Genomic DNA, 11611 nt, shown 5'->3' with positions numbered 1-11611 from the left:
CTGACTCTGTCCTGTATTAGGCGGCATTTTAATGGTGGGCAAAATTGACGCCCCCTGGTCTCAGCATCGCATTGATTCATAAGCGTGGATTTAATTATGTGGATGGAATTGGTTGTATGAAATGTAATTAGTCCAACTGCCTGCAGTAAGTCTGAATTCAACGCACCCAACCTCTGTAGCGAGCAGCGAGCTGCGAGCTGAGGCAAAAATAAAGGTGGGAACAAAAATTCCAGGGTTCACGCGTTCACGCGCACACAGCACACTTTTCTCTTTTTCTTTTTTTGCCTGCCTCAAACAATTTAACGTAGAAGCAAAAAAAACAAAGAATTCTGGCCTTTATTATTATTATATTATTATTATTATTATTATTATTATTATTATTATTATTATTATCATCGTACCACCCGAATTCTCAGAATATTACGATTGCGCCACCAACTGAAAACGTCATAGTAATTTCTTTCCTCTCTCCGACAAGTGTGAACGCCATAAGAGCTGGACAGTGAGAGGAGGTGATGACTGATGAGGATCAGTGATACTGAGATGGTGATTGCTAGGGTTTCTAGGGTTTTTTGATTTCGGATTTCAGTGGTTTACTTTTTTTTTTTTTCGATGGAAATGCCGGGTAGGCGATCGAATTATACTTTGTTGAATCAGATTCCGGACGATAACTTCCACCAGCCGCCGCCTCATCTTTTGCCCAAGATTGCGGGGGCTGCAGCTGGGGCGCCGTATCACGAGTCTCTGTCTGGGGAGAAGAGTAAGGGGAAAGGATCCGATTCTGACTTGATTGATAATCGGATGAATCAAGCTCAGAGTCGGATCGGGGCTTCCGGGTACCCGGTTTCCATCGCTCTGCAGAGGCAGTCTAGCGGGAGTAGTTTCGGGGAGAGCTCCATCTCCGGGGAATACTGCATACCGTCGCTATCGAATCCCGATGCATCTTATGGGCAATTGAATGACGGTATTGGTGGGCTAAAAGCGGCGGAAGTCTCCTCCGTAGGCGGTGGTGGCTCATCTTCGTCCAAGAGTTGGGCGCAGCAAACTGAAGAGAGTTATCAGATGCAGCTCGCGCTGGCGTTACGGCTTTCCTCAGAAGCTACCTGTGCAGAGGATCCCAACTTTTTGGATCCCGTGCCAGATGAGCCGGCATCAAGGTCTTCAGCTTTAACTGTCTCAGCAGAGGCCATGTCGCATAGATTCTGGGTAAGTCTGTATATTCATTCATAGACGGAGTATACTTATATACTCCTTGTATCAATTATGTCAATCAAATTATCAACTTACATTATACCTCTTCCTTTTTTGGCTCACTTTTTGTCCTTTACCAAAATTTTGGGGATTCTGAAATGTAGAGGATTCATATTGGTAACACATAGAGAGATGAATAGGATTCAACAATATGTATTCTGCAGCCTGGGTGGTTGAAGCATTACTTCTGATCCTAATAATATCCACTGTAGATTAAAAAATTGAGTTCTATAAAATGGAACACAGTATTGAAGATAACTAAGCAGAAGTCTGCAAGAACTGCTAATTGGAATCTTTGAAGGTTAGGTGGAAAATCCCTACTCCAACTAGTTTGTAACTGCTTACTAATAAAAAAAACATACTAACTTGAAGGCTGTGGAAAGAAGTGTTTGAATAGTAATCTTCATTGTAATGAATTGTGTTCCATAAAAAAAGCCAACTTGAAGGCTGTGGAAAGAAGTGGTGGAATAGTGATCTTTATTGTAATGAATTCATGCGTTCCATTTTTGTTGTTTTGCTACTTATTTAGATTGGCTTAGTGCTTCAAAGTTTGGGTTTGACCTTTTTTGAAAATGATGGCAAGTGGCAACCCCTCAAAACTGGGGTGCAATTTATCTGTTCTATTACTAAGTCCCTACAAAGCTTAGTTTTTTTTTGCTTGTGCTTGGCAAAACTGATATTATCTTGATTCTCAAAAGGCTCAAGAATCACAATAACTTCAGTGTAGGATAAGCTCTATGTTTTGTCACAGTAGAAATTCAAAAATAAAAGGAAATTATCAGTCACCCCACGTCCCAACCCCATACTCCCTCTCCTCCTCCTTCCTGTTTCCAAAAGAATATTAGGGATTGTTCTGACTTTAGACCATGTAGATGGTACCTAGTAGTATCCACAAAACTTTTCTGAAGCTCTACCCAAGGTGTGACTAGTGTCTTTACTCTTGACAGTTGACAATACAATGAACTTACAGCTGACAGAAACTTCTCTTTATTTATCTAACCCTTTATGTGTTACTCCATTTCTTGATGTATCTTGAACAAATGTCTACCCCAATTAGCAAGGGACTAACACTTGAGTTGGACTATCATGAATACATTAAGTTCTTGGAGTTAGTATCCAACATCTTTCCCTATGTGATTTCCATGTCGCTATTCTTAATTTTGGCGTTCATAGATCAAGTCGAAGTTCCATTTGGTTATTTTATATACAAAGAAAACAGGTTCTATATGTGTTTGTTTTTGGGGTCCAAATAAAGAGAGTTTAATTTATGATAATCTCAGCCTTCCCCCTGTTCTTTCTCCTTAAACTTTTGTGGCTATTAAAATTTATTGATCATCAGGTAAATGGATGCTTATCATACTTTGACAAAATTCCTGATGGCTTTTACTTGATTCATGGGATGGATCCATATGTGTGGATTGTTTGCTCTGATCTGCAAGAAAGTGGGCGTATTCCATCACTTGAATCATTAAAGGCTGCTGATCCATCCATACTACCTTCAGTTGAAGTGACTTTGATTGATCGACGTACTGATCCCAGCTTAAAGGAATTACAAAATCGCATTCATAATCTGTCCCCTAGTTGCATCACAACAAAAGAGGTTGTTGACCAGCTTGCAAAGCTTGTTTGCAATCACATGGGGTGAGAAACTGAGAAACAGGTCTTACAAATAAATTCTCAAGCAATATGATTTTGGTTTCTATCCTTTTTCTAAATAATTTTTATTGCATTCATAAGGGGCGCAGCTTCTGCTGGAGAAACTGACTTGGTTCCTATCTGGAAGGAGTGCAGAGATGACCTAAAGGATTGTTTAGGATCCATAGTGATTCCCATTGGTAACTTGTCTGTTGGCCTTTGCAGGCACCGCTCTTTGCTGTTCAAAGTATGTTTTTGGTAAATCATTCTGCAATAATGTTGTTTAGGTGTGTAGTTTTGGGTTCTGTATATTAGGCATTATATAGTGAACAAATTCCTATTGGTCCATGGCCCACTTGATTTTTTTTTTTTTTTTTCCTTTGGGCATGTCAGTCTAAATACTTAAACAGTAAACTCTTAAATATCCATATCCATATCCACATGAGTCATGACAACTCTTTTGAGGCTCAATTAGTTTGTGAAATGATGGTAAGATTTCTCTTGAAAGATTCTTCTTTTGATGTGCTCTTGAACTATGGTTACTGCAGGTACTTGCTGACACTATTGATTTGCCTTGTCGAATTGCCAAGGGTTGTAGGTATTGTAATCGGGATGATGCTTCCTCCTGTCTTGTTCGATTTGGCCTTGACAGGTAAAGTGTGGGACCTGCGCTGATATCCTTTACCATTTTCAGTTTTTTCATTTGAGAGATTTTCTTTATGGAGGTGTTGGCCTGTTGGGTGCCGACTTCAGGGGATTTGCGATCTTAATTCATCATAGGCTTTGAGTTGTCACATTCTTCACTAGTTAGTGGTAAAACAAATGTTGTGGCTGTATACTGATGTGAGTAATTCTGTTTTACCAAACCTAATGGTGGCAAAGAAGGGGAAACTAAGAATGCTGAAAAGCAAATGACATCAGAAGGAAACTGATGATAAGTTGACTGTCAGGACATGATTTCACATGTTGATATTAGGTTTACGCATTTAACTAATAAAAAAAATGTGTACAGTTAATGAAGACTTCGATGGTGTTCTTATCAAGTATTTTACCTGCTAATTAGATGTTAAATCTAATAAATTGTGCTGAGATGAAAATTTATGTTACCACAGGGAATACCTTGTTGATTTGGTTGGAATGCCAGGATGTTTATGCGAACCCGATTCAATGCTAAATGGTCCATCTTCCATTTCGATTTCTTCTCCATTACGCTTCCCCAGATTCAAACAAGTTGAACCTTGGATTGATTTCAAGTTATTGGCCAAGCAGTATTTCTCAGATTGCCAATCACTTAATCTTGTGTTCAATGATTCTTCTACAGGTGGGTACATACTGAAATTCTCCTTTTGTTCTTAGTATCTTATTTATTTATTATGCTGTGTCAGTGCAAGCAGTTTTGAGTTTCACATAATAGATCTAGAATTTGCTGTAGAATGTAGATAGATAAACACAGTTTGGAACCCCCTTTCACAATAAAAAGAAAGGCAGGTTTGGACTGTTAAAATTTAAGAGAATGTGTTTTTTGGATTCAATATGCTTAAAAGAAATGTTAAGCTACCTTAAATGGTTTTTTTTTTTTTTTTTTTTTGGTGGTTGGGGGGTGGGGTGGGGTATAATTTTTCATTATAAATGTAATTTCCTTATCCTCTCCATCTCCCCATACCCCAGGGTGGTATTGTTAAAATTTCTGAGTGGTACATGTGTTTTTCCCTTTGAACATGGGTCACAGTTTTGGCTGGAGTATTTTTCTTGTTTCCAATCTTGTGTTTTGGAAGTTCTAATGAATCTTTTACTTTTATTTATTTAATTAAAATTTTGTTTCTTTTAAACTTTTAATTGCTTCTATAAATGTATTTTTTTTTGTCACCTGAGTTATAAGTATAGTTGATTTCTTCCCTAAGAATTTAGGAGGCAAAAACGAATAATATTTATCTCCCATTCAAGATGGTTTAGATGAATTGAGAAACTGCTCTTAGTAAATTTAGTTGCATGTATATGATTGTGAATGTTTTTGGCATGAGCTTCAGATTATTATCTGGTATTGATTGCATTATTTAACGGGATTCTTTGATCGATTCATATATTCAATAATATCTGAATTTCATAATGTATGCTAGGGACTACTGTTAGTGGAGATGCTGGTGTTCCAGTTTTTCCTAAACAGGCAGATAGTGGTGGCATGGATAGGAACTGCTTTATTCCTAGTTCGAGCAATCAAGAGGAAATTTCTAGGTTTCCTCTACCACCAACTAATGCCCAGAGAATGGGGGGTGGTGTAGAATCACAACGAGCCGGAATGTATGGTCCTAATATCATAAACTCAATGAACGTGGGCAGAGATGTTCAACTGCCTATAATTCGACCTGACCCAAGGTTAGATTCAACTAAAGACACAAGGTTTACAGATGGAGGTCAACTAGCTCTGCGTAAACCAAAGGAGCTTGTAATTGATGTAGAAGACCTGGATATTCCTTGGACTGACCTTGTTCTGAAAGAGAGAATTGGTGCAGGTAATTCTGGATGCTTCTATACAGTGGTGTATAATGAATCTCATGGCCTTATATTTTGTATGGTGATTACAGTTTAGTGCATTCTGCAGCTGACATGGCTTTCTTATTTTCAGGTTCTTTTGGTACAGTTCATCGTGCTGATTGGCATGGATCTGTAAGACCTATATTCTTTAAATTCACCTCATTTGGAGCCCACCCATTGAGTATCTTATCTTGGCTTTTAAAAGTGCATTTAAATGTGTAGGATTTTTCATTGTGTACGCACTTTGCTTTTCTTCTGAAATGCTTTCTTCAAGCTTGCCTCAATTGCTGAGTTCAAATATGTCCTGCTATTAAATTGTGGCATTTCAGTTGTTTTTTTTTCAGATTTCAGAGTACTTTATGGTACTTCCTTCTACTTATTTTGGCATCATGCAATTCACTGTGACCTTTATCATTCAGGATGTTGCTGTGAAGATTCTCATGGAACAAGATTTTCATCCTGAGCGATACCATGAATTTTTGCGGGAGGTAAGAGTCTGCACTGGGTCTCATGTTCTCTTCCCCCATCTGAGGGATATTAGCTATACTTTATTGTCTGAATTTTAATTTTGTTTTATCTTTTAATTTGTTGGATTAGGTTGCAATCATGAAACGCTTGCGCCATCCAAATATTGTTCTTTTCATGGGTGCTGTTACACAGCCTCCAAATTTGTCAATAGTTACAGAATATTTATCAAGGTCTCATCTTGTAGCTTCTTCAGAAGAAACTTCCTCCTATTTGTAGTACTATTAGCTTAGCAGACTGATTTAAATGTTCTGTTTGGTTGTATTTCATATTTCAGAGGTAGTTTATATAGACTTCTACACAAACATGGTGCAAGGGAGGCATTGGATGAGAAGCGGCGGCTTTGTATGGCTTATGATGTGGTATATATGAATGCATGTTTCTTTCTGTCTGTGTCTGTATCTGTATCGCTGCGCCTGCTCCATAAACTTCTGTTTCTGGCCTAATATTTTGGTATCAACTTGCACAGGCGAAGGGGATGAATTATCTTCATAAACGAAATCCACCGATTGTTCATCGAGATTTAAAATCTCCAAATCTTTTAGTTGACAAGAAGTATACAGTGAAGGTGAGATAATTTCCTTTTCAAAAACCATGAACATGCAATATGTGTTGGGATTATTGATGAGGTTAGCAGCATGATTTAGTGACTTTTTTCAGATTTCCCGTGTAGATATTGTGGCCAACTATTTTATCTATTGCAGTGTAATTGCTTCTGCATCAAGTGCTGGGCATTCTAAATTTATCTGTTTTACATATATTCAGTCTGTCTTTTTTATTATTTATTTATTTATACTGTGTATCACGTGGAGTTGTAGAGTCTATTTTGAAGTTGAAACTGAAGTCTCTCGTTCTCAGTTTATGGGTGTGCAAGTTACCTGACGTATGTTTTGATCAGGTGTGTGATTTTGGCCTTTCCCGCTTAAAAGCAAACACATTTCTTTCATCAAAGTCGGCTGCTGGAACTGTAAGTTTCAATACCTCTCTGCTTCATGTTTGAGTGTATGACTACTGCTTTTGATAATTAAATAATTATATATGTTGAAACCTCCCTCAACTGTAATTTCTTTCACAGCCAGAGTGGATGGCACCTGAAGTTCTCCGCGATGAACCATCTAATGAAAAATCAGATGTGTATAGTTTTGGAGTAATTTTATGGGAGCTGGCTACATTGCAACAGCCCTGGGGTAATTTGAATCCTGCACAGGTATGTATCTCGAAAGAAAGGGTGGAAAGTTGTTGTTGGAGGGGCTAATAAAATATAGCTCAACATCTACAATCATGCAGGTTGTGGCAGCTGTTGGCTTTAAGGGCAAAAGGCTTGAAATTCCACATGATTTGAATCCCCAAGTTGCGGCAATTATTGAGGCTTGCTGGGCGAAGTGAGTTGATTTGGAGTTTCTCTTACACCTAGTATCAGCAGTCAGTTTGTTTGTTTGTTTGTTTGTTTGTTTGTGTGTATTCTAAGCGAGCACTTGAATCATGATGCAGTGAGCCATGGAAACGCCCTTCCTTTTCAACTATTATGGATTTGTTGAGACCGTTGATTAAACTTCCTGTAACACCCCAGCCAGGTCGTACTGACATGCAATTGCTCACATGAATGCATGAAAGTACATACGAAGTTGGATATCTGCACATAGTGTTTGGCATTCTTTGTTTTTCAGCTTCTTTTGGAGGGATGCTGCTTCAATTATGTGAGGTAGGTATTATATATTGAAACCTGTAAAACTATTTCCCTTTTTCCAAATCAATATGATACCTATATTAGTTTGTGGTGCGAAAAGAGTAGAGAGCGGAATGGAATGGAGTAACGATTGCATTCCATATCCTACGATTATGGGCTTGTCGTTGTTTCTTTACTGTACCTTCAAAGAACTTGATGTCTTTTCTTATCTAGCGTGCTCAAAGAGTTTTATTGGGGAATCTTAGAAGCATAATATATTCAATTGACTTGACTTGCTATAAGTTGAGGGATATGTTTACCAAGGTTAGAGATGCGGGTGTGATAGATATATAGGCTTCTAGACATGAGGATTGAGGAGGCATGAGATATAGTTATGCTGCTAGTTTTTGTACCTCGGGTTCCAGAATTTGACTTGTGTTTCAATGCGTGTTTTGCAGGCTGAATTTTGTAAATACTAGTTCAGGTAGCCCGTTGAGAAACAATCAGCAGCAGCGTGCATGTATAATTTCTTCCATTAAGACACCGATTTGCCGAATGTTGTACTACTCCAGCAATCATTTATAATTATTTTTTTCTCTCTTTCAAAATTTAACTACTGATTTTGTATCAATAAACACTGCAATTTTAAATTGGGTTGGGAAATTCACACCATTCAAGCGCCGGAATGGTGAAAGATTTCATGCAACTTCTTTCTGAGAGATCGTTAATGTTAACTATTTTTTTGGTCCTCTGATCCTTTACAATTGTTACGCATTGAAAGTTAAATAAATTTGACTAATGCGCTCCCATATCAAAACCAATCTATTGCTGCACTAAATTAGAAGGCAATACTAGTTTTTTTTTTTTTTTTTTTTTTTTTTTTTTTTTTTTTTTTTTTTTTTCTTCTTTTAAAGATATCAAATTATCAACTGAACGACCTGAGATCATAATAAAAAGTTATATAATCAAGCTTAAGTATGGAAGCTGAAGGCCGGCCTTAAGGATCGGATTTCTTAGAATTATCATCTCTGGGCTGAGGCTGAGGCTGGGCAAGAGGAGAATCATCACCCAGCCACTGTTCTATTATACCTGAACTTGTGGTAGTGTGCAATGGATCAATATCCCACATATCTGAAATTGCAATATCAGTGTAGCTGCTCCCAAGATTGCCCCACAACTCATGGCTAGAACTTGGCATACCAGCTGAAGCTTGAAATCCCATATTCCAAATTTCCTCTTCTTTAACCATAATACTCTCTAGCTCTGCTGGAACCAATTCTGGGATGTTGTTCTCCTTCCCTGATTCGCATTGGTCGCCGGGGAAAGAAACTAAGTACTCGGGTGGTGGAGAACTTGCAACATTCTTCCCTTTGAATATAGGATCCAGTCCGAAAACCCCCTCCTCTTCTTCAGCTAGGTATTCATGTTCATCTGAAAATGGCATTGGCATGCTTGTACTCATATTTGTTTCTTCCACCACTTGAGGCTTGTACTTGACAATCTGCCCTTCTTCCATGGAAGGCTCGGGATTATTGTGTGGCTGATGCTTCACAAACTTCTTCTTCATTGTTCTCGCAGAGGCTGCAATGGTCCTTTGCTCCTGAAGCCGGGCCAACACTTTGGGATTCTGAAACACCTTAGCCAGGAAAGAAACCATTTGCTTCTGCCTCTGCTCTGCAGCCTGCAACTTCTCATTTACTGCTTCCATGTGCTGAACCGTGCCACGCTGCTGCTGCTGCAACTCAATCACCTCCTGCATCATCACTCTCTTCTCCTTCCTCAATTTCTCCACCTCCCCTTCCACTCCACCCGTGTGCTGTTGAGAACAACCCCCGCCCCCGGGAGACTTTCGCCTCTGGATGTGCTTCAACAGCTGCCTCTTCCCTCTCAAGAACCCCTCATTAGCGAATTCCCACCTGTCAGCGTCAATTTTTCGAAACCCCTGCAGCACCATCCAATCCAATTTATCATAAAAACATGAGATTCAAAATCTTAACTTTCCAGTCCAAATAAAACTGTGTCAATTGTTACACAAAAAAAAAAACAAAACAAAACAAAAGCAAAACCAGGCCCTCAGTTTCATGAATACCAGAAGCTGCATTTCTCTGGACACAAAACAACAACACAGACACAATCTTCTCAACAAGTCATATTTTTCACTGGTAATAAGCATAAGAAGAAATTAAAGAACAGTAACATGTAGTATGTAGTATGTTTTTATCAGAACCATAGAATCTACCTGCATAAGATAGATGAAGCTTCCAAGCTATACTGCAGCTCATCATCCCCCAAAGCTCCCAAGTTTAATTACAGTACAAGATTTCTTTATTTTTACTAAAACTATTACACAGAGCCAAACCTCCCCTAAAACATCTACTGCACCTCATCATCTTGATTCCATTTACAAAATTCAAAAACCAAAATGAATTACAAGAAAAATTCAAAAAAAAAAAAAAAAAAATACATGGAAATTTCCCGAAGACAGAATTACATAGAAAAAAAGAGAAGAGGGGAAGAAACAGCACAGCAGCCACATGTGTTAGCTGCTGCTGCTGCATGTTAAGGCAATACCCACATATGTATTGAGCTGACGAACAAAGCTGGAGAAATTGTTGTGCTTGAAGTTCCGAGGCAGAATCACCCTGGCGAAGTCCACCGGGTCCCACACCACGAAGCTCTCCCCTTTGGGGCCCCACGATATGATCGGGTCCAGCGACGGCTCCTCCACCAGATCGAACGTCTTCGACAGAAACGGCGGTATAGGCGTCTCCTGCAAACACTCCAGCGGCTGCGGCATACTGAATCCCTCCGCCGACGACACGGCACCGTATTGGTGCTGGCTTATCGGGTCGGGAAACGACCCGGAGCCCAAAAAATGCGGGTCCGGAAACGCCATAGACAGAGGAGACAAAACAGGGAACCCGGGATCCATCTCAGATGAAAACGGTGTCGTATTGGACGGTAGCGGAGGAGTTTCAGGTCTCCGGAAAGTCGAAAAAGAAGAAGAAGAAGAAGAAGAAGAAGAAGAAGAAAATGGGTTTTTCTCTTCTGGGTTCATTTCCCTTTTCTTTTTCTCTTTTACGGAAAAAAAAAACAGAGTAAATTGAGAAGAAGACGACGATAAGAGGGGAGATGGAAGAAATGAAATCTTGGGGAAGAAGAATGTATGTATGTGTATACATATATACAGACAGATGTTGGTACGGACAAGGTAAAAGCCGACATTGGAGAAACTGAAAATATCAGTAGAAAGTAAGGCGGTGGAGGATTCTAATAAGTAGTCCTCCCTCAACCCGCCATTTCCTGTTCAAAACACGGGATCGGCAAACAGTAAAATGACGTATAAGTTTTAATAACAACAACACACGATTCATTTAAAAAAAGAAATAAAATCTGGGGAGGAGCCGACCTGGGAGATTCTCTGCTACTCATCAGGGTTTGACATGGGGTTTTGTGGAGGGGAAGAAGACAGGTGGGGCCAGTTCACCAGATATTTTCAGACGGGAACTTTCCGTCTTTCCTTCCTTGTTACAGTTGACATTTTAGGAAAATGATAACTCTAGAAAAAGAAATTTTTATTTGACCAAAATTCATTTTTAAATTTCAACCATCCCAAGCACAAAGAGACTTTCTCAACCTATTAATTACAAAAATTGGTTTTGATATGGGAATTATTATTCCTAAATAATACTCCGTAAATAGTTAATTCAAAGTTAATGTTAGTTTGTACAACTATATATAAGTACTAGGTTAATAATTAAAATTATTATTCAAAATTATTTTTTTAAAAATAATTTTCTAGCTAACAATTAAAGAAAAAAGATTGTTTATTTAGAAAATAAAAATAAGTACAAGATCAATCCCTTTTAATCAAAATGAGTACAAATCATGTTTGAACTATAAAGAGAAAATTTTTAAAATGATCACCTGACTATGATCTTTTTTCAAATTAGTCATTTGACTTTTAATTGCACCCAAAATAGTCTTTTGACTATAGTGAAA

General features: G+C 38.5%; 2 protein-coding genes across 4 annotated transcripts; one reads left to right on the top strand and one right to left on the bottom strand.

Annotated features, from left to right (window-relative positions):
* Positions 1-385: 385 nt before the first annotated feature.
* LOC109174791 (serine/threonine-protein kinase CTR1-like) lies at positions 386-8358 on the top strand. The gene is made up of 16 exons (XM_019324029.1): positions 386-1206; positions 2591-2892; positions 2989-3133; positions 3435-3538; positions 3999-4207; positions 5004-5396; positions 5510-5550; positions 5838-5906; positions 6016-6116; positions 6221-6305; positions 6413-6511; positions 6842-6910; positions 7019-7150; positions 7231-7325; positions 7435-7645; positions 8068-8358. The coding sequence occupies exons 1-15, from the start codon at positions 613-615 to the stop codon at positions 7544-7546; spliced, it is 2550 nt and encodes an 849-aa protein (XP_019179574.1). The 5' UTR covers positions 386-612; the 3' UTR covers positions 7547-7645; positions 8068-8358.
* A 176-nt stretch (positions 8359-8534) lies between these two features.
* Positions 8535-11051, bottom strand: LOC109174792 (heat stress transcription factor A-3). Of its 3 annotated transcripts, XM_019324031.1 has the most exons (3): positions 9849-10517; positions 9699-9714; positions 8535-9551 (listed from the first exon to the last, which is right to left on the bottom strand). In XM_019324031.1, exons 2-3 carry the CDS (start codon positions 9708-9710, stop codon positions 8607-8609), a joined length of 957 nt encoding a protein of 318 aa, XP_019179576.1. In that variant the 5' UTR covers positions 9711-9714; positions 9849-10517; the 3' UTR covers positions 8535-8606. The 3 variants fall into 3 exon arrangements, with proteins under 3 accessions (XP_019179576.1, XP_019179575.1, XP_019179577.1); XM_019324030.1 differs by lacking the exon at positions 9699-9714 and having other exon boundaries at positions 10185-11051; XM_019324032.1 differs by lacking the exon at positions 9699-9714.
* Between the last annotated feature and the right edge of the window lie 560 nt (positions 11052-11611).

The sequence above is a fragment of the Ipomoea nil genome, unplaced genomic scaffold (genome assembly GCF_001879475.1).
Source record: "Ipomoea nil cultivar Tokyo-kokei standard unplaced genomic scaffold, Asagao_1.1 scaffold0663, whole genome shotgun sequence".
Lineage (NCBI taxonomy): Eukaryota > Viridiplantae > Streptophyta > Magnoliopsida > Solanales > Convolvulaceae > Ipomoea > Ipomoea nil.
Note: the sequence above shows the minus strand (reverse complement) of the source record. Positions and strands in the feature narration are given on the sequence as shown.

Coding starts and splice junctions, on each gene's coding strand:
- LOC109174791 (XM_019324029.1), top strand. CDS start 613: ATGGAAATGCCGGGTAGGCGATCGAATTATACTTTGTTGAATCAGATT. Junction 6,117..6,220: donor GTTACAGAATATTTATCAAG/GTCTCATCTTGT, acceptor TTCATATTTCAG/AGGTAGTTTATATAGACTTC. Junction 7,326..7,434: donor ATTGAGGCTTGCTGGGCGAA/GTGAGTTGATTT, acceptor ATCATGATGCAG/TGAGCCATGGAAACGCCCTT.
- LOC109174792 (XM_019324030.1), bottom strand. CDS start 10,667: ATGAACCCAGAAGAGAAAAACCCATTTTCTTCTTCTTCTTCTTCTTCT. Junction 9,552..10,184: donor TTCGTCAGCTCAATACATAT/GTGGGTATTGCC, acceptor ATGGTGCTGCAG/GGGTTTCGAAAAATTGACGC.